Source organism: Macaca nemestrina, chromosome 15 (assembly GCF_043159975.1).
Source record: "Macaca nemestrina isolate mMacNem1 chromosome 15, mMacNem.hap1, whole genome shotgun sequence".
Taxonomy (NCBI): domain Eukaryota; kingdom Metazoa; phylum Chordata; class Mammalia; order Primates; family Cercopithecidae; genus Macaca; species Macaca nemestrina.
Genome location: NC_092139.1, coordinates 99,401,657 through 99,421,958, shown reverse-complemented (window position 1 = coordinate 99,421,958; position 20,302 = coordinate 99,401,657). Strand labels below are relative to the sequence as shown.

Sequence of the window (20,302 nt, the reverse complement as noted above, 5' to 3'; positions counted from 1 at the left end):
TGCCTGTAATCCCAGGACTTTGGGAGGTTGACGCAGGCAGATCACCTGAGGTGAGGAGCTTGAGACCAGCCTGGCCAAACATGGTGAAACCCCATCTCTACTAAAAATATAAAAATTGGCCGGGCGCGGTGGCTCAAGCCTGTAATCCCAGCACTTTGGGAGGCCGAGACGGGCGGATCACGAGGTCAGGAGATCGAGAGACCATCCCGGCTAACACGGTGAAACCCCGTCTCTACTAAAAAATACAAAAAAACTAGCCGGGCGAGGTGGCGGGCGCCTGTAGTCCCAGCTACTCGGGAGGCTGAGGCAGGAGAATGGCGTAAACCCGGGAGGCGGAGCTTGCAGTGAGCTGAGATCCGGCCACTGCACTCCAGCCTGGGTGACAGAGCAAGACTCCGTCTCAAAAAAAAAAAAAAAAAAATATATATATATATATATATAAATTAGGCTGGGCGTGGTGGTTCATGCCTGTAATCCCAGCACTTTTGGAGGCTGAGGTGGGCAGATCATGAGGTCAGCAGTTCAAGACTAGCCTGGCCAACACAGTAAAACTCTGTCTCTACTAAAAATACAAAAATTAGCCGGGTGTGGTGGTGCGCGCCTGTAGTCCCAGCTACTCGGGAGGCTGAGGCAGGAGAATCCCTTGAATCCAGGAGGCGGAGATTGCAGTGAGCTGAGACCACGTCATTGCACTCTATCCTTGGTAACAGAGTGAGACTTCCTCTCAAAAAAATAAAAATAAAAATATAAAAATTAGCCAGGCATGGTGGTGCACACCTGGAGTCCTAACTACCTGGGAGGCTGAGGCAGGAGAATCACTTGAACCCAGGAGGCGCAGGTTGCAGTGAGCCAAGACCGTGCCGCTGCACTCCAGCCTCCAGCCTGGGCAACGCAGTGAAACTCCATCTCTTAAAAAAACAGAAACAAAAAAAAAGAGTGGGTGACATCAAAGCCCTTTATTTAATTAATTAGCTTATTTATTTAGAGACAAAGTTTTGCTCTTGCTGCCCAGGCTGGAGTGCAATGGCGCAATCTCAGCTCACTGCAACTTCTGCCTCCCAGATTCAAGCAGTTCTCCTGCCTCAGCTTCCTGAGTAGCTGGGATTACAAGCGTGAGCCACAATGCCTGGCTAATTTTATATTTTTAGTAGAGATGGGGTTTCTCCATGTTGGTCAGGATGGTCTCAAACTCCTGACCTCAGGTGATGCACCTACCTCAGCCTCCCAAAGTGCTGGGATTACAGGTGTCAGCCACTGCACCCAGCCATCAAAGCCCATTAAAGCAACCCAGAATTTTTTTGTTTTTTTCTCTTAAGAACTATTTAAGAGTATCTTATTTACTGTCAATTGACATTCTGGTTCCTTGAACAGCATGGCATAGCGATAAGAGGGAAAAACAAAGGATCTGAATCCAGAATGAGTAAGCAGGAATCACCGCTTCTGGCTACGCCTAGACTGTATAGTCCGGCAGAGAATAAACTTCCTCACTCACTCAAGAGTTGTTGAGAAGATAAAGCTAGATTACACAAAGCTCCCAGGACAGTGCCTTGCACATGTGGTGGGCAATCATAAATAAATATTTCTTCCTCCCCAATCCCTACTCACCCAGACTAGGCATTTAACAAATCGTTTGTGAAAAAATGGGACAGATGTGGTGGATCACACCTGCAACCCCAGCATTTTGGGAGGTCAAGGTGTGAGGAACTCCACTTGAGGCCAGGAGTTCAAGACCAACCTGGGCAACAGGCAGGTTGTGTATTTTTCTTCTTTTTTTTGAGACAGAGTCTCGCTCTGTTGCCCAGGCTGGAGTGCAGTGGCGCAATCTCGGCTCACTGTAACCTCCGCCTCCCGGGTTCAAGTAATTCTCCTGCCTCAGCCACCCGGGTAGCTAGGACTATAGGTGCATGCCGCCACACCCAGCTAATTTTTTGTATTTTAGTAGAGACGGGGTTTCACCGTTTTGCCCAGGCTGGTTGCAAACTCCTGAGCTCAGGCAATCCACTTGCCTCAGTCTCCCAAAGTGCTGCGATTACAGGCATGAGCCACCATGCCTGGCCTTTTTTTTTTTTTTTTGAGATAGGGTCTCTGTTGAACAGGCTAGAGTGTGGTGGCACCATTATAGCTCACTGTAACCTTAAATTATCAGGCTCAAATTATCCTTCCACCTCAACCTCCAGAGTACAGAGTAGCTGGGACTATAAGCGTCAACTTGACAATTTTTTTTTAGCGGGAACACAATTTGATAAGAAGAGAACTGCAGCCATAAAAAAATGAAATCACATCCACTGCAGCAACACAGATGGAGTTGGAGGCCACCGTTATCCTAAGTGAACTAACTCACAAACAGAAAATCAAATACTGCATGTACTTACCTATAAGTGGGATGGAAATAATAGACACTTGGGACTCCAAAAAGAAGGATGGAGAAGAGAATGAGGGTTGAAAAATACAATGTTCAGACACAGATACAATGTTCTGTATCTGTTCTGTCAGATACAAGGTTCACTGTGTGAGTAATGGATACAATAGAAGCCCAATCCCCACCAGTACACAATATACCCATGTAACAAACATGCCCATGTACTGCCTGAATTGAAAATTAAATTAAAATTTTTTAAAAAAATAAAAGAATTACTTGCCCTCATCCCTTGAAATTATGAAGAGAGGTTTCTTACAGTTTCTGAGGCAGTAAATAAAAAATTCTGGCCGGGCGCGGTGGCTCACTCCTGTAATCCCAGCACTTTGGGAGGCCGAGGGGGGCGGATCACAAGGTCAGGAGATCGAGACCACGGTGAAACCCTGCCTCTACTAAAAATACAAAAAATTAGCCGGGCACGGTGGGGGGTGCCTGTAGTCCCAGCTACTTGGGAGGCTGAGGCAGGAGAATGGCAGGAACCCGGGAGGCGGAGCTTGCAGTGAGCCGAGATCGCGCCACTGCACTCCAGCCAGGGGGAGAGAGCCAGACTCCGTCTCAAAAAAAAAAAAAAAAAAAAAAAAAAAATTCTAAGAATGATGTAATTCTTACCCTTCTGTAAATCTTCCTTAAGTGACTTGACCTGCAAAAGCAGAGGGCTGAAAAAGAAAGCAACAGAGAGTTGGGATACCGTGAGCAGTAACTCCCTAGCATCCTTCATCCCCTACAAAAGGCAAATAGGTCACTCTGGACAGTCTGTGACTTACAGCACAACAATGAGAGAAAGCTCCCTTAGAAACAAAGAAACTCCATATGCACCAAAGGAAATGGATAAACGCTACACAACCCTTCAGTTGTCATCTCAGCTTTAAAACCAGAAAGAGGCCAGGCACAGTGGCTCATGCCTATAATCCCAACACTTTGGGAGGCCAAGGCGGGTGGATCATCTGAAGTCAGAAGTTCGAGACCAGCCTGGTCAACATGGCAAAACCCTGTCTCTATTAAAAATGTGAAAATTAGCCAGGTGGGGTGGCCCACACCTGCAGTCCCAGCTACTCGACAAGCTGAGGCAGAAGAATCGCTTGAACCTGGGAGGCAGAGGTTACAGTTAGCCAAAGTCACACCACTGCACTCCAGCCTGAGTGACAGAGTGAGACTCTGTCTCTTTAAAAAAAAAAGGTTGGGCATGGTGCGGTAACTCGCACCTGTAATCCCAGCACTTTAAGAGGCCAAGGCGGGCGGATCACGAGGTCAGGAGTTCAAAACCAGCCTGACCAAATGGTGAAATCCCATCTCTACTGAAAATATAAAAATTAGCCAGGCGTGGTGGCATGCACCTGTAATCCCAGCTACTCAGGAGGCTGAGGCAGGAGAATGGCTTGAACCCAGGAGGCGGAGGTTGCAGTGAGCCGAGATCACACCATTGCACTTCAGCCTGGGTGACAGAGTGAGATTTTGTCTCAAAAAAAAACATAAAACAAAAAAAACGGCTGGGTATGGTGGCTCATGCCTGTAATCTCAGTGCTTTGGGAGGCCTAGCAGGGTGGATGGCTTGAGACAAGCCTGGCCAATATGGTGAAACCCCACTCTCTACTAAAAAATACAAAAATTAGGCCAGCTGCGGTGCCTCATGCCTGTAATCCCAGCACGTTGGGAGGCCAAGGCAGGTGGATTACCTGAGGTCAGGAGTTCAAGACCAGCCTGGGCAACATGGTGAAACCCTGTCTCTACTAAAAATGCAAAATTAGCCAGGCATGGTGGCGCATGCCTCTAATCTCAGCTACTGGGGAGGCTGAGGCAGAAGAATCACCTAGGCCTGGGAGGCAGAGGTTGCAATGAGCTGAGATTACACAACTGCACTCTAGCCTAGGTGACACAGCTAGACTCCATCTCAAAAAAAAAAAAAAAAAAAAAAAAAGGAGGAGCAGGAATGGACAACTTTTGAAAAATTATTTGTTGATCAAATCCTAGAAGGCATGAGCTTTTTTTTTTTTTTTAAGACAGGGTCCCACTATGTTGCCCAGGCTGGTCTCAAACTCCCGGGCTCAAATGACCTACCCCACCTCAGCCTCCCAAAGTGCTGGAATTACAGGCTTGAGCCACCACAGCATGAACATTTTGAAAGGCAAAGAGAGTTATCTGCCCTTCAAATCCCTTGGACATCATCTGGAAACAGTGAATTGCCCAGTTCCATGGATCCTAAGAGACACTCACCTGTATTCATCGTTGGGGTGTGCAATCTCTACAATGTCTCCAAGCTTGATGTGAGGAAACACTTTGGGGTTCACAACTAGCTCATCATCTGAAAGACAATTCAGCGACTTCAAGTAGAAAAACACTCATTAGGTACATTGTGTATGTTCTCATTACTGGTTCCTCACAACCCTATCAGGATAGTATTGCCACCCCATTGACAGATGAGGCTCTATTTTGAAATGAGGCTTACAGTGACTAATGGATTCACACAGGAACACCAAGAGCAGTGGAGTGGGATGGTGCTCAGGTACCTTTGTCTCCATACTCCGTGCTCTCTCTACTACTGCACTGCTTCCAGGGACAGAGCAGCCCTCAGTATCTGGGAATTAGGCTTCTGGACAGCCTTTTACCCCTTCAAATATTGTGTATCTGGCATATGACAGGAACAAAACAGGCTGGTTTCCATAGATACAGCACAATTCCTTACAGTTATTCAATGTTCAAAGAATTTCCCAAACAGTATCTTAATGTGACCCTCAGAGTAAATCTTTAGATTTAACAGGAGTAAGAAAATAACCTCAGAGAGGCCAGGAGCAGTGGCTCACGCCTGTAATCTCAACACTTTGGGAGGCCGAGATGGATGGATCACCTGAGGTCAGGAGTTCAAGACCAGCCTGGCAAACATGGCGCAACCCCGTCTCTACTAAAACTACAAAAATTAACCGGGCGTGGTGGTGGGCGCCTGTAATCCCAGCTACTTGGGAGCCCGAGGCAGGAGAATCACTTGAACCCAGGAGGCGAAGGTTGCAGTGAGCTGAAATCACACCACTGCACTCCAGCCTGAGCGACAGAGTGAGACTGCGTCTCAAAAATAAATAAATAAATAAAATAAAATAAGAGGGATGTGCTTTTATGTTTATCTACCCCTGCCCCTCTACCAGGGATGGGGAGAACTCTCTCAAATATTGCAAACTCAGAAGCATAAAGACAGAATGACTGTTTCGCTGTTTTAATTTGGGAGGAAAAACATCACTTTTAATTATGCTAATATCATGACAATTAAGTATATCTAGATTTCAAATATAACCAGATCCAACAAAAATTTCGCCTAATAAAATCAAACAATGGGTTACTCCCAAATTTTTGTTTTGTTTTCTTTTAGAGATAAGGTCTTGTTGTTGCCTAGGCTGGCGTACAGTGGCTATTTATAAGGACAATCCCACTATTGATCAGCACAGGAGTTTTGACCTGCTCTGTTCCCAACCTGAGGTGGTTCACATTTCCTAAGGCAACCTGGTGGTCTCCCACTCCTGGGAGGTCACTAGACTGACGCAGAACTTATTTCAGACACCCAATCAACATAATGTCCTATAGTCTGAAACTCCTGGGCCCAAGTGATCTTCCTGTCCCAGCCTCTTGAGTAGCTGTGACTACAGGCACACACCACAGCACCCAGCATCCCTAATTTTATCTGCTATGTTTCCACCAACAGTTTCAAAACAAATCCTCCGTTGAGCTTCCCCCCTAATTTACATAGTCTCAATTAAGGTCCCTGAGAATACATTCCCTTCTGCTTGGTTTTATCATTTCCTTTTTGCATGTCTGTCTTACAAAACTGAAAGCTCTTTAGGGACAAAGAACCTTGCAGTATTCATAATCATTGCGTCTGGCACAGGTATACGCCTAATAAATATCTGTTGGTTGTTTCTTTTTTATTATTTTTATTTTTATTTTTAAAGACAGGGTCTTGCTCTATTGCCCAGGCTGTGCAGTGGCGTGATCTTGGCTCACAGTAACCTTTGCCTCCTGGGTTCAAGCAATTATCGTGCCTCAGCCTCCCTAGTAGCTGAGATCACAGGCACGCACTACAACACCTGGCTAAGTTTTGTATTTTTAGCAGAGATGGGGTTTCACTATGTTGGCCAGGCTAGTCCTGAACTCCTGACCTCATGTGATCTGCCCACCTTGGCCTCCCAAAACGCCAGGATTACAGTCATGAGCTACCATGTCCAGCTGTTAGTTGTATTTTGATCTATAGTCTTGCAGAAGACTGGATACAGCATCTAGCTACCTTTGTATTTTATACATCAAAATATGTATTTGTATACATTGTATATACTGTATCCTTCTCTCTGCCAAAAGTTATGTTTTATTCCACTCCACAAATACTTAGGCAATATCAACAGCATACAAAGTAATAACAATAGACTGTACATTTTAGCAGAAATTGTAGTTTAAATATAGCAATGCCTGTAGTCTGGTAATTATAACGGCTTCATTTATTGAGCACAGAGTCTAATACTCTGCTAAATGCATTACATGTACCACCTTACTTAAGCTTCACAAGGCTCTATGATAGAGAAACTATTGTTTTCCCTTTTTGGTCGTCCTTTCCCTCTGGAGGCTTGTATCTACATAATGCAGAAATAAATACACCCTAAAACACAACATTAAAAAGACTCATGTGGGGCGCGGTGGCTCATGCCTGTAATCCTAGCACTTTGGGAGGCCGAGGTGGGCGGATTGTCTGAGCTCAGGAGTTTCTGACCAGCCTGGGAAACATAGTGAAACCCTGTCTCTACTAAAATACAAAAAAAAAAATAGCTGGGCATGGTGGCATGCACCTGTAATCCCAGCTACTCGGGAAGCTGAGGCAGGAGAATTGCTTGAACCTGGAAGGTGGAGGTTGCAGTGAGCTGAGATCATGCCGCTGCACTCCAGTCTGGCGACAGAGCAAGACTCTGTCTCAAAAAAAAATAAATAAGTCAATAAATAATAAAATAAAATGACTCATTATATTGTTAACTCCAATTTCTGAATAAGGTTGTCAAGACAGAACGGAAAATTACTCCCTCACAAAAGAAAAAAAAAGTATTCTAAGTGCCCTTTTATTCTTCAGATTTATGGACTCAAGGTGCTAAGGAGAGCTGGGTACAGTGGCTCATGCCTGTAATCCCAACTACTAGGGAGGCTGAGGTGGAAGGATCCTTTGAGCTCAGGAGTTCCAGACCAGCCTGGGCAAATGGGGAACCATGTCTCAAAAAAAAAAAAAAAAAAAAAAAAGAAAGGAAAGGAAAAAAAAAATAGATGTTAAGAGAAACTATTCTAAAGCCCCTCAACTTTCAGATAAGGTACACTAGGAGCTTGTTCAAGGTCACCAGGAAAATTATAAGTAGAGCAGATATTCAGACTATAGTTCAGTGCAGGATACCATGCTGTATCCTGCCCCTTCTTCCCATGCCTAGAAGCCAGGCGAAAGTTCATGCTTTGATCATACCTGCTCTGTGCACATCTATGCTGCTTCTCTCTCACTCAATGTAAAAACTGATATATGGTTTTAGTTTCTCTTACCTGCCAAACCAGTGCAGGCTAGAATTTTATGGAACATACACGGAAGATTTGTAATAAACAATGCAATTCAACAAATGAAAGGTAGTAAACCGGCAGCATTCATAATGTTCCTTAAAAGTCTGAATGCAAATGCATTTAGAAGGGTCCTGCCATCCTCCTTTTTGCTTTGTCTGTTTAGCCTCAATTGTCACGAGTCAGTGTGTAATTTCAAGGCATTGCACACACCAGAACCTCAGCCAACTTACAAAACCTCTAAAGACCAATCGATACTGACCACTGCCCCCAAAGCCCTTCTTGTGGATGACGAGTTTGTAGACCTTTGTTGTTCTCATCTTGCACTGTTTTTCCCTTTAGCTGTTCCAAGCTTGGGGCAGAGAAGTCATCTTGCCTCCCTGCCATTGAAATACAAACAAAAAGGTTGGAAAGTCAGACTTTTCCTTGCAACCACTCTTTGATTTTAGGCCAGTGAAGATATTGGTGTTGCTCTGCTGTGAAGCGGTGCCAAGCGACTCTTGGATGAAGTCACTTCTCCAGTTACAAGGAGCGATGGAGAACAAACAGAACCACAGAATCCAAGAACTAAGGGGAATTCACGCCAGGGGCTAGTCAAACCTAGGAGAAGGTATTCTATCACACCCCTAAAGGGGAAGCATTGCGGTGAATGGGTACTCATTACCTTGTCTCCATCTACATCAATAACAACCGAACATTAAGGACATCTTAAAAGAAGTTAGCCCACTCATTTTGTAGATGATGAAAGTGTGAGTCACGGCAAGGGACTTGCTCAAGGTCACTTGAGACTTAGAGATACTCCCACAATCCTCATTTTGCTGCCAACGTCCTGAGCAAGGCGACCACAAAGAAGAGGAAGGCAGGAGTTTCCTCCCCCCAAACCTCGGTCTGTGTGAACTCTCAGCGTACCTTCCCTGACTCCCTTTCACAGCTGAGGCCGCTGAGGCTCAGAGAGGGAGAGAGACTTGTCCAAGGTCACACAGCGGACTGGGAATGAGGGCCAGGACTCGAACCTGGGCCAAGGCCCCCTACCTCAAGCCCCCCTCAGTCCCGAGTCTGGGGCGGGCAGCTCCACTCACCGAAGCTCTGGAGCCCCTTCCCGCCTCTGGCCGGGGCCCCGAGGGCTGGACCCTCTCCAGGTTCCCCGCGCCTCCTCCAGATACCCCGCCTACGCCCTCGCGGCCCACGCTGCTTCCGCCCCTGAGCCTGAAGCGCCTGCAAGGCCCGCCCCGACCGTGTAACGCTCACCTGAGAACCCGCGCCGCTCCGGTGGCTCCGCCCCGGGGCCCCGCCCCCTTCCCGCCCTGGCGCCCCCGCGCCGCTCTCGCCGGGCCTCCGCCTCGTCTCTGTGGCCGCGCCACTTCCTCATCCGGGGCTTGAGCCGGAGGCGGGGTATTGCGTGCGGCCTCTTGCTTGGGCCACCTCCTGGCGTTTCCTGCCCTCGAGCCTTAGAGCCTCCCGCCCCACGGAGGAAATCCATTTCCTCCCAGTCTATACGAAATAGACCCATGGCCACAGAGCTTCGTTTGCGACTTAGTGGTCTCCCCGTAGGGGAAACGAGATCCCTCAGAGCTCCGTTTTCTGTTACATGAACGAGGTTAATGACTCCTGTGGCTTCACTGGGCTGCTAAGAGGCGCCAACGAGAGTTTCTGGGAGGACTTCTGTAAAATGCAAGGGGCTGAGCACGCGAGAGTTAGTGTGATGGCCCCTGCTGGGAAGTGTCCACTTACCGGGGGCTTTTCAAACCCTTAAACTCCAAAGGACTTTCTGCGCCCCTCTGGTATTTTAATAAGAATGGCTGCCTGCCTTCACAGTCCTTATGTAATCATTGCATCCCTATTACGTGATGGATTCAGGAGGCAGATACTATCCTATTTCACAAACCGGGAAACAGCCTGAGGACACAAAACCCTTCAGAAGGAAGCAAGGACGAATCCTGACCCGCTCCCAGAACAGAGCCTTTAACCAACATCCTTTGGTCATTCCCAGGGCACAGCCTAAACTTGAATCTGTCAGGATATCTTTCTCTCCCAGCAGAAAACCAGAGAGCTGGGTGGGCCGGGTCAGGCTCTCGCCGAAGGCTCCTGACAATTGCCAGCTCCGCCTGCTGCCACTGATACCCCCGCCCCCAAGTCCAGTCCACAGTTTCCGACCTGAGCGGCAGCAACTCGATAGGACCTCCCTGCTTCCCCTCTTGCAGCCCGAGAGATCTTATAACTGGAATCAGTGTCTCGGTCACGCCACTCCTCTGCTGCTTCTAATCACACTGACTGCTAAGTCTAAACGACACAGCCCTTGTCTTACATTTCTTTATATCTTTAATGCTTACAGTGCCCGTTTCTTACGGATTTGGGAAACTTAAAAATGTTGAAAGAAAAACCATGGTATACCGTAGTGAAACATTCTACAGTGGACCAAGGGGATCCTGGGACAGGACAAGCAACGTTCTTAAGCATGGATGCCTTTACGTTGGGACTCAGGAGAAGTTAGGTAAATAACGCAAGTATTAAGTAATTGCGATTTTTTTTTTTTTTTTTTTTTTTTTTCTGAGATGAGGTCACCCTCACCCAGGCTGGAGTGCAGTGGCGCGATCTTGGCTCACTGCCATCTCTGCCTCCCCCGCTCATGGGATCCTCCCACCTCATCCTCCTAGTAGCTGGAATTACAGGTCCGTGCCCAGCTAATTTTTGTGTTTTTTGTAGAGACGGGGTTTTGCCATGTGGCCCTGGCTGGTCTCAAACTCCAGGGCTCAAGCAATCCGTTCGCCTTGGCCTCCCAAAGTTCTGGGATTACAGGTATGAGTCACTGCAGCCAGGTTTTATTTTTTTCTTTCCGAGACAGGGTCTAGCTCTGTTGCCCAGGCTGGAGTGCAGTGGTGCTATCATAGCTCACTGCAACCTCAATCTCCTGGGCTCAAGCGATTCTTCTGCCTCAGCCTCCCAAGGGACTGGGAACTACAGGGCAAGCCACCACTCCTGGCTAAAATTATTTATCTTGTAATAAAACATATATGATGAAGTGGATTGCAACAGTTACAAAATTTTTTAAGAATAACAATGTTATGTTTAAAAATGTTTCTATGTTGCCACTTCAGGAGACACACCCAGATCCCCCAAGATAGTTTCTGTCTTTAGAGACAGTGGTTGATGGGACATTCTTCCATCTCAGAGGAAGCTAATAGAATTCTCTCTTCTTAGCCCTCAAGGGAGTTTTATTCTGTCTCCTGAGAGATGTCTATAATGGGACGTCTTAAAAAGGCATATATTTTAACTTTTTAACTTGGCCACTCTCATAAAGAAACTCTGAAGGCCAGGAGCCTGAGGCGGGCGGATCACTTGAGGTCAGGAGTTCGAGACCAGCATGGCCAACATGGTGAAACCCCGTCTCTACTAAAAAATACAAAAACTAGCTGGGCATGGTGGCATGCGCCTGTAATCCCAGCTACTCAGGAGGCTGAGGCAGGAGAATCTCTTGAACCCAGGAGGCAGAGGTTGGGAGGCAGAGGTCACAGTGAGCCGAGATCCCGCCACTGCACTCCAGCCTGGTGACAGAACGAGACTCCGTCTCAAAAAAAAAAAAAAAAGAAAAAGAAAAAGAAAAGAAAAGAAACTTTGAATCGTTCAGTTTTTTTTTGTTTGTTTGTTTTTGTTTTTTTTTTTAAGAGACAGGGTCTTGTTTTCTTGCCCAGGCTGGAGTGCAGTGGTGGTACCATCATAGCTCAATGCAGCTTCAAACTCCTGGACTCAAACGATCCTCCCGCTTCAGGCTCCCCAGTAGCTAGGAGCACAGGTGCATCAACATCTGAGCAATTTTTGTTTTGTTTTGAGAAAGAGTCTTGCTGTGTCACCCAGGCTGGAGTGCAGTGCCATGATAACCGCTCACTGCAGCCTCAACCTTCCAGGCTCAAGTGATCCTCCTGCCTCAGCCTCCAGAGTAGCTGGGATTACAGACAGACATCACCAGACCCAGCTGTTTGTTTCTTGTTTGTTTGTTTGTTTTTTGGCAGAGACGATGTCTTACTGTGTTGCCCAGGCTGGTCTCAAACTTCTGGGCTGAAGTACTTCTCCCACTTTCGCCTCCCAAAGTGCTGGGATTACAGGCGAGAGACACGGCGCCTGGTCGAGTTCTATTTTTTAACACAAAGGTGTATGATTTGGAGCAAGTCCATTTAATTCTCTGTGCCGCCTCAATTCTTCCCCTGGATAAACATTTCTTCCTTCCTTCAAATGTCCGTCTAGTGTCTAGTTTTGTGCTGGACACTGCTGTTGGTGCTGAGCATTAAGTGATGAACAAAACAGACAAGGTGGAGGAAGATAAATTATAAACGAGTCAATAGAGAGATGAGACACAGAAATTGCAGCTACTGTTAAAGCTATGAAGAAAATAAAACAAGGTTCTGTAACCAACTGGAGGCAGGGGTGCCGTTTATTTAGCGGTCACTGTGATGAGAAGAAGCAGAGGAGTGTCGTGACCCAAAACACTATTTCCAGTATAATAAGATCTCTTGGGCTGCCAGAGTGGAAGCAGGCAGGCCCTTAGAATTGTAGCCGTCCAGACTAGACTGGACTGGAACAGGGTGACAGCAGTGGACGTAGGCACTGGGTCCTGTGGCTCAGCGGGAGCAGCGCCAAAAGTTGTGCTTCCCTTTGAAAATTTGAGTCGCAGGGGCGGGATTGAGGGAGGCTGGGGTTAGCAGAGGGCGGGAGGTCAGAAGCAGGAAGAGCCTCCCCTTGGAGTGCGCGCGCGCGGTGCGGGGGCGGGATTTGGGCGAGTCCGCATGGCTGGCTCGGGCCCCGGATGAGGAAGTGCAGGGGGACCATAGAGACGAAGAGGTGGCGGCGGCCGGAGCGTCCCCGGGCTCTGTCGGCTCCGTAGGCTCAGGTAGACTTGGCGACGACTGGGCTGCAGCTGCAGAGGCTGAGCTGGCTGGGCAACCGCGGGCCGCGGAGCAGGTCTCAGGGTAAGAGGCCGGGGACTGGAAGGCTTCGGGCGTAGCCGCCCCGCCCCACTCCGCCCTAAAGGGACCCTCCGCCGGGTGGTGCTGGCTAAAGGGGAGTCCGGGCCCCCAGCCTTCTTGGGGCGCGGAAAGGAACCAAGGCTGCCCTGTGGGCGGCGGAACGACCCAGGGAGAGGGAGGAGACCAGGCCCCGCGTCGCTAGAGAGAAAAGCGGCTTCTCCAAGTCATGGCTCCGACGCGGGAGAGAGACTCCTCTTCAACCTCGATACGACAGGGATCCCCCAACTTATCTCCTCGCAGAGGACGACGCCCCTTATCGGAGGCGTACGCTCTTTCTTAGCGCTCATCCGTTGGTCAGCAGAGGGAGACCCACTCCCGGGGTTCGAGGGGCATTCTGAACTTATCCTGAGGAGGAGTAAGAGATAACCCCTAAATGAGACCTTTCCCCCAACTTTGGTCAGCGTCCCCCAGGTGAAGAGTGAGACTCAACTTGCCTGAAAGTGACAGAGGGGATCTTTCTTCCCAGTAAGAAAGAGACTTACCTTCCTCCTTTATTTTTCACGTGTACCCCAAGATACGGAGAGGAAGACCCTGAAAATTTACTTTATGGTATCAGAAGTCAACCTTTCTCCCTCTCCCATCGCGATGTCCACAGAGGGAGCCTCGCTTCTCTTCTTCCCTTTAAGCCTCTTGGTGTGCCGTGAGCTCCTTTCCCTTGCACAATTAAGAGCATGGCTTTTGGAGTGTGATAGTTACAAACCTGGGTCTCTCACTTAACATCTTTGTGACCTTGACTATTTGTTTAACTTGTCTCAATCTCAGTCCATCTCCAATTTGGGTTCTGTTTTCTTAAAATTGTCATGCGGGCTAAGGGAGCATTTGTGTAAATACTAATTACATAGTAAGCTTTTGGTAAGCTGTTGCTGTTACTCTTAACTTCATCTGTTAAAAAAGAAAATTAATATCTTGCACAGAGAAGCATATTTTTCCATGCGTGCCCCTCCCAACCCCCATCACAAGTGTTCGAGCATCCTTTCTCACTGGAGTGGAAGACTCCCTCCCACTTAGGGGTTAGAGAAAGAGACATTTCCAGTCCCCTTAGATCCTACTGTACAATCCCCCCCCCAATTAACAAAGAGAGCATCAATGAAAATAATCAAGAAAAAAAGACTTAGCTTTTGGAAACAGGTCTGTCCTCTTAAGAGAAAGGGAGACCTGATGCCAGAAGCCAGCCCTTCCTTTGTCCACAGAAGGTATCACTTCTTCCTGACTGGTTGGAGATGTCCTCTCCCACTCCCTGACTTACTGTAGTGACAAAAAATATTCCATCTGCACGTCCTTCCCACCCCCCAAGTGGGCGATTCCAAGTTCTTCCTTTCTTTTGCTCTCCCAAGAAAATGAAGACTCTGTACCTTTGAGGAGCGATCTCTTCCCTCTTGTTTATCCAGAATGACACAGATTGTTTCTTTTCTCCTTTTCCTTTGTAAAAGAGATGAAAATCTTTTATACAGGAAGCCTCTTTTATACAGGAAGCCTCCTTTATCAGGAGCTTTTCCACGGTTTCACTCCTTACGTGGAGACAGAGGGATCCTTTTTCTGGATGTTATTAAAGGGAGGAAATGGGAAATAGTCCTTGATGCTTTTGAGATTTTCTGCACGCTCCTCGTTGAAGCGCTTGGCCCTGTTTAGTGTATGAACTTCCCTGCCTCACTTTCAGTTTGTCTTGGGATTTTATTAAAAGACTCTTCTTTCTCTTTCTCAAGAAGAGGCCCATTCTCCAAATTCCCTCACGGAGGGAATGACTACAATGTCTGAATCTTTGGAAAAGAAAGCCCCTTTCTCAAGGTGAAAAGAGTATTGCGAGCTTCTGAGGGCCTGGTCATTATTGTGAGTATTGTTCCCTGAAGCAAGCATGGCAGTGCCTAGTGTTATTAACAGCCCCTTTGCTTTGGAATTAAAGGGAGGGAGACTTTCAGATTCGGGATTGTTGGGGCACACGGTTTTAGGTTCTGTTTTCTTTGTGGGTTTTTTTTTTTTTTTTTTTTTGCTTTCTTATTTTTTGCCCGTTGTAAATTTTCGACCTCTAGAACTTTTGGGGAGTGTTTGAATGACTAAAAGTTGCCACTTTGTCAGGTTTTTAGTGTTATAAAATGTATTCTGATGAGATTGAGAGCAGCAATGTTAATCCTTCACTGGTAGGTTTGTTTTCCTGTTTTTGTTTTTTTGGTGGGCTAGGAATTAACACTGCCAAATTACCTGAAAGCACGCTAAAGGAAAGCTTACCATCTTTTTTTATATGTAAAGTGTTCTTAAATTACCTCAAATGCCTTCGAGTAATTGCAGAGGGGATTAGTGGGAGCTCTATACCACCATTGTTGGTGTCTGTAGGTGTGCTTTTCTGAAACAAAGGGAAATAGAAAAGTTATTCTTTGGAGTCTTGGGATTTTTTATGGGTGATAGGACCCTTTGAACTTATTTGGATGAATATGTGAAAAACAAGCCCGGGAAAGTTCACTTAACTTTCACTTAACACACTCAAGACTCAGCAGCTAGTATGTGGGAGCAGGATAAGGGACCCTGGCCAGCAGTTAGGCCGGGCACAGTGGCTCACTCACGCTTATAATCCCAGCACTTCGGGAGGCTGAGGTGGGCAGATCACGAGGTCAGGAGATCAAGACTATCCTAGCTAACACAGTGAAACCCCATCTCTACTAAAATTACAAAAAATTAGCCGGGCGTGGTGGCAGGCATCTGTAATCCCAGCTACTCAGGAGGCCCAGGGAGAAGAATCGCTTGAACCCGGGAGGTGGAGGTTGGTGGAGGTTGCATGAGCCAAGATTTACAACAGGCAATAGAGCAAGACTCTGTCTCAAAAAAAAAAAAAAGACTGCTGGGAGAGGGCCGGGTGCAGTGGCTTAGGCCTGTAATCCTAGCACTTTGGGAGGCTGAGGCGGGCAGATCACGAGATCAGGAGATCGAGACCGTCCTGGCTAACACGGTCAAACCCCGTCTCTACTAAAAATACAAAAAACAAACAAACAAAAAATTAGCCAGGCATGGTGTCAGGCACCCGTAGTCCCAGCTATACTTGGGAGACTGAGGTAGGAGAATGGCGTGAACCCAGGAGGCAGAGCTTGCAGTGAGCCAAGATCGCGCCACCGCACTCCATCCTGGGCAACGGCGAGACTCCGTGTCAAAAAAAAAAAAAAAAAGACTGCTGGGAGAAGTATTTGTGCATTTGCAAAGAGTGAGCATGAAATAATTGTCCTCAACATAAAATAATTTCTACTTTTACTGGAATAATAATAATTTTCATACTTCCTATAAGTATTAGTCACTTTTTGGGAATAACTCCATCCCCTACACAATCTAATACAGTACTTGTTTGTGTTGTGATAAAGACAAGCCAGTAGCAGCTGTCAAGAGTCATTCATAAATCTATGGTTTATTTTTTGCCTATACCTCAAACTAGGTAATTATCTGGTATCCTCATCCAATAGGTTGATATAAGTGATTAGCAAAGATTAAGCTGTAAATCCCTGTCTACATTTTATAGGCATGTGTTACTCACTCTTCCCTTTCACTTCACACTGAACACTTTAATGTAAAAACATTGATGGTTAAGGCAGAGAGCTGACAGCTGGAAAAATACTGATAAAACAAAAGGATAATAAACTTACCAGCTGTTTTTATTGCTGTGCATTTAGATCTTGAGAAATAATGGTTAGACATTTTAACATAAGTAATATATACTCACTGTTTTGAAAACTTAAGTACAAGGCTGGGTGCAGCAGCTCACTCTGGTGGGAGAATCACTTGAGGCCAGGAGCTCAAGACCAGCCTGGGCAATGTAGTGAGACCCTGTCTCTACAAAAAATAAAAGTATTTGCTGGGTTCACTGCCTCACACCTGTAGTCCTGGCTGCTTAGGAGGCTGAGGCAGGAGGATTGCTTGAGTCCACAGTTTGAAGTTAAGTTCAACATGCAGATAAGTCATTGGTGATGCTTTTGTCCAAGGTGACACTGTGATATTTGCCTTATATATATATATATATTTTTTGTTTTGTTTTGTTTTGTTTTGAGACTGAGTCTCCCTCTGTTGCCCAGGCTAAAGTACAGTGTCATGATCTCTGCTCACTGCAACCTCCGCCTCCCAGGTTCCAGGGATTCTTGTGCCTTACCCTCCCAAGTAGCTGAGATTACAGGCTCCTTCCACCATGCCCGGCTAATTTTTACATTTTTTAGTAGAGATAGGGTTTCACTGTGTTGGTCGGGCTGGTCTTGAACTCTTGACCTCAAGTGATCTGCCCACCTCAGCCTCCCAAACTGCTGGTATTACAGGCATGAGCCACCAAGCCTCGCTGTAGAGATATATTTTTACATCATCCTTTTAGATTGCTCCATTGCATTCATAAATTTAGTTTTAAAGAACTTGAATGTCTTCTCAAAATCGGGTTCTGTTACTGCAGCCTTGTAGCATTATCAATATTTTGATAGATGGTGTAAGCTACTGAGCTGAAAATAAGTTTAACCTGCCACCATAGGCTTGCCTCTAAATATCACCTCACTTCTGAACGTTCCAGCTGTTCTTGGTAACAGATCTGCAATTCTGCTCAGAAATTTGAGGACCCAGAATTAGTCCAGGAGAAAAAGGAGGGGGTGTCTGTTTTGCTTCTCTAGCCAGTGTGGCTAGTTGTTTTACAGGTTGAAAATTCTTAGAATTTTGTCCGAACAGGAGTATCAAGAGATGAACCATTTTATGTGATTGTCAGTATTGACTCTCTATGATAAAGATCTGTTTAGTAAACCTGTATTTGTGCATGACTCTATGTGGAGCAACATTTAGAACAAAATGTTGAGCTAGAACCTTGGGGATGGAAAGGAGTAGAATTTACTAGAAACACTGCAGGGAGTTGAGTCCACAGGCTGCAAGTGCTGATTGAATGGTGAGGGGAAGTCAGATATGGTTATGGCTGGGGATTCATTCAAATCTGAGCTCCAGAATAATGATGATGTGTTTTCTGAGAAGCAACAGGATTAAGAATAAGCATGTGGCTAGTCATAGTGGCTCACGCTTGTAATTCCAGCACTTTTGGGAGGCTCAGGTGGGAGGATTGCTTGAACCCAGGAGTTTGAGACCAGCCTGGGCAACATAACAAGACCTACAAAATTATCTACAAAAAAAAAAAAAAATTAGGCCAGGCACAGTGGCTCTCACCTGTAATCCCAGCAGTTTGGGAGGCCAAGGCAGGCTGATCACTTGAGGTCAGGAGTTTGAGATCAGACTGACCAACATGGAGAAACCCCGTCTCTACTAAAAATACAAAATTAGCTGGGCGTGGTGGCGAATGCCTGTAATCCCAGCTACTCAGGAGGTTGGGGCAGGAGAATCGCTTGAACCCAGGAGGTGGAGATTGTGGTGAGCAGAGATCTCAGTGTTGCACTCCCACCTGGGCAACAAGAGGGAAACTCCATCTCAAAAAAAAAAAAAAAAATTAGCCAGGCATGCTGAGGCGGAAGGATTACTTGAGCCCAGGAGTTCAAGGTTATAGTGAGCTATGATTGCACCACCACACTCCAGCCTGGGTGACACAGCAAGACCCTGACTCTTTTTTTTTTTTTTTTTTTTTTTAAAAAAAAAAGGAATGAGCGTGTAAGTTTACTGAGGGCATCTTATTTATCCTTGTTTCTCAAAGCTGTTTGCATGTAGAAAGACTCAGTTATTCAATAGATTGAATGAATTGTGTTTTAAACATGGTAAGTTTTGGGGGTGCCATTCTTGCAAGTGAAATGTAGGTTAGGAATTGAGAGAAAGGTTGGGGTCAGGGTCAGGTTCCTTTTTTTTTTTGAGACAGGGTCTCTCTGTGTCACCCAGTCTGGAATGCAGTGGCCCCATCTCAGGTCACTGCAACCTCTGCCTTCCAGTTCAAGCAATTCTCCTGCCTCAGCCTCCCAAGTAGCTGGGATTACAGGTGTTCACCAACACGCCCAGCTAATTTTTTGGATTTTTAGTAGAGACGGGGTTTTACCTTGTTGGCCATTCTGGTCTGGAACTCCTGACCTCGGGTGATCCACCCACCTCGGCCTCCCAAAGTGCTGGGATTACAGGTGTGAGCCACCGCTTCTGGTCAGGCTTCTTTTTTAAAAGGAATTATTTTTGTTAAGATTTAATTCATATGCCAGACAATTGACTGATTTAAATTGTACCAGTCAGTGGTTTTTGGTATAGTCGCAGAGTTCTACAACCATCACCATAATCAACTTTAGAAAATTTTTATTACTCGAAAAAGGAACTCTGTGTCCATCAGCTGTCCACTCCTGATTTCTCCAAGAATCCCAGCCTTTTTTTTTTTTTGGACGGAGTTCGCTCTTGTCTCCCAGGCTGGAGTGCAGTCGCGCAATCTTGGCTCACTGCAACCTCTGCCTCCCAGGTTCAAGCAATTCTCCTGCGTCAGCCTCCAGAGCAGCTAGGACTACAGGCACGTGCCACCATGCCCAGCTAATTTTTTGTATTTTTAGTGGAGATGGGGTATCACCGTATTACCCAGGATGGTCTCCCAACTGACCTCGTGATCTGCCCACCTTGGCCTCTCATGGGTGTGATCCTCCCCTGATAATAGCTGGGTTCGTAGTAAGATTTGCCAATTCTAGACATTCCTATGCAGGGGATCTTGTAATATGTGATCTTCTGTGACTGGCTTCTTTAACTTAGCATAATGTCCTCAAGGTTCATTCGTGTTGTAACATGTATTATTTCTCCATTCCTTTTTATGGTTGAATAATATTCTATTGTATGGCTGTACCACATTTTGTTTATGCATCCATCAGTTGATGGATATTTGGATTGTTTCTACTTTTTGACTATTGTGAGTAGTGCTGCTAAAGACATTTGTGTACAAATTTTTATGTGGACGTATGTTTTCTGCATATATACCTATGAGGGGAATTGCTGAGTCTATGGTAACTCTGTGCTTAAAGGAAGAGTTTTAGGCCAGGTGCAGTGGCTCACACCCTTAATCCCAGCACTTTGGGAGGCCGAGGCAGGCGGATTACTTGAGGTCAGGAGTTCAAGACCAGCCTGGCCAACATGGTGAAACCCCATCTCTACTAAAAATACAAAAATTAGCCAGGCATGGTGGCTAATTACATGCCTGTAATCCCAACTATTCAGGAGACAGAGGCAGGATAATCCTTGAACCTGGGAGGCGGAGATTGCAGTGAGCCGAGATGGCGCCACTGCACTCCATCCAGCCTGGGCAACAGAGCAAGACTCCATCCCAAAAAAGAAAAAAAGGAAGAGTTTTGAGTCATCCTCATCACAGAGGCTGCAGAAAAAGATGAGGTTATCAAGAAAGTGAAGCCTAAAAAGGGAG

At 46.4% G+C, this 20,302-nt stretch overlaps 2 protein-coding genes across 31 annotated transcripts in view; one reads left to right on the top strand and one right to left on the bottom strand.

The window, feature by feature from the left end:
• LOC105487290 (DEP domain containing 5, GATOR1 subcomplex subunit) overlaps window positions 1-9,314 on the bottom strand; it is a 164,564-nt gene extending 155,250 nt beyond the window's left edge. For 12 of the 25 annotated variants that reach the window (XR_011614073.1, XR_011614074.1, XM_071080453.1 and 9 more), the window contains exons 1-4: window positions 9,052-9,188; window positions 8,235-8,352; window positions 4,628-4,715; window positions 3,026-3,072 (exon numbers count right to left, since the gene is read on the bottom strand). Coding sequence is in view for 20 of the 25 variants with exons in the window: in XM_071080453.1 (XP_070936554.1) it covers window positions 3,026-3,072; window positions 4,628-4,715; window positions 8,235-8,292 (193 nt within the window). In the remaining 5 variants the exon portion in view is untranslated. Of the gene's footprint in view, window positions 1-3,025; window positions 3,073-4,627; window positions 4,716-8,234; window positions 8,353-9,051; window positions 9,199-9,220 lie in introns of those variants that run through there. The other 13 variants (XR_011614075.1, XR_011614077.1, XM_071080448.1 and 10 more) reach the window with 5 other exon arrangements.
• A 3,449-nt stretch (window positions 9,315-12,763) lies between these two features.
• Window positions 12,764-20,302, top strand: part of LOC105487198 (proline rich 14 like) — a 72,313-nt gene continuing 64,774 nt past the window's right edge. For 3 of the 6 annotated variants that reach the window (XM_071080447.1, XM_011750540.3, XM_011750536.3), the window contains exon 1: window positions 12,772-12,933. The gene's annotated coding sequence lies outside the window, so the exon portion shown is untranslated. Of the gene's footprint in view, window positions 12,934-14,693; window positions 14,818-20,302 lie in introns of all 6 variants that reach the window. The other 3 variants (XM_011750537.3, XM_011750538.3, XR_011614072.1) reach the window with 3 other exon arrangements.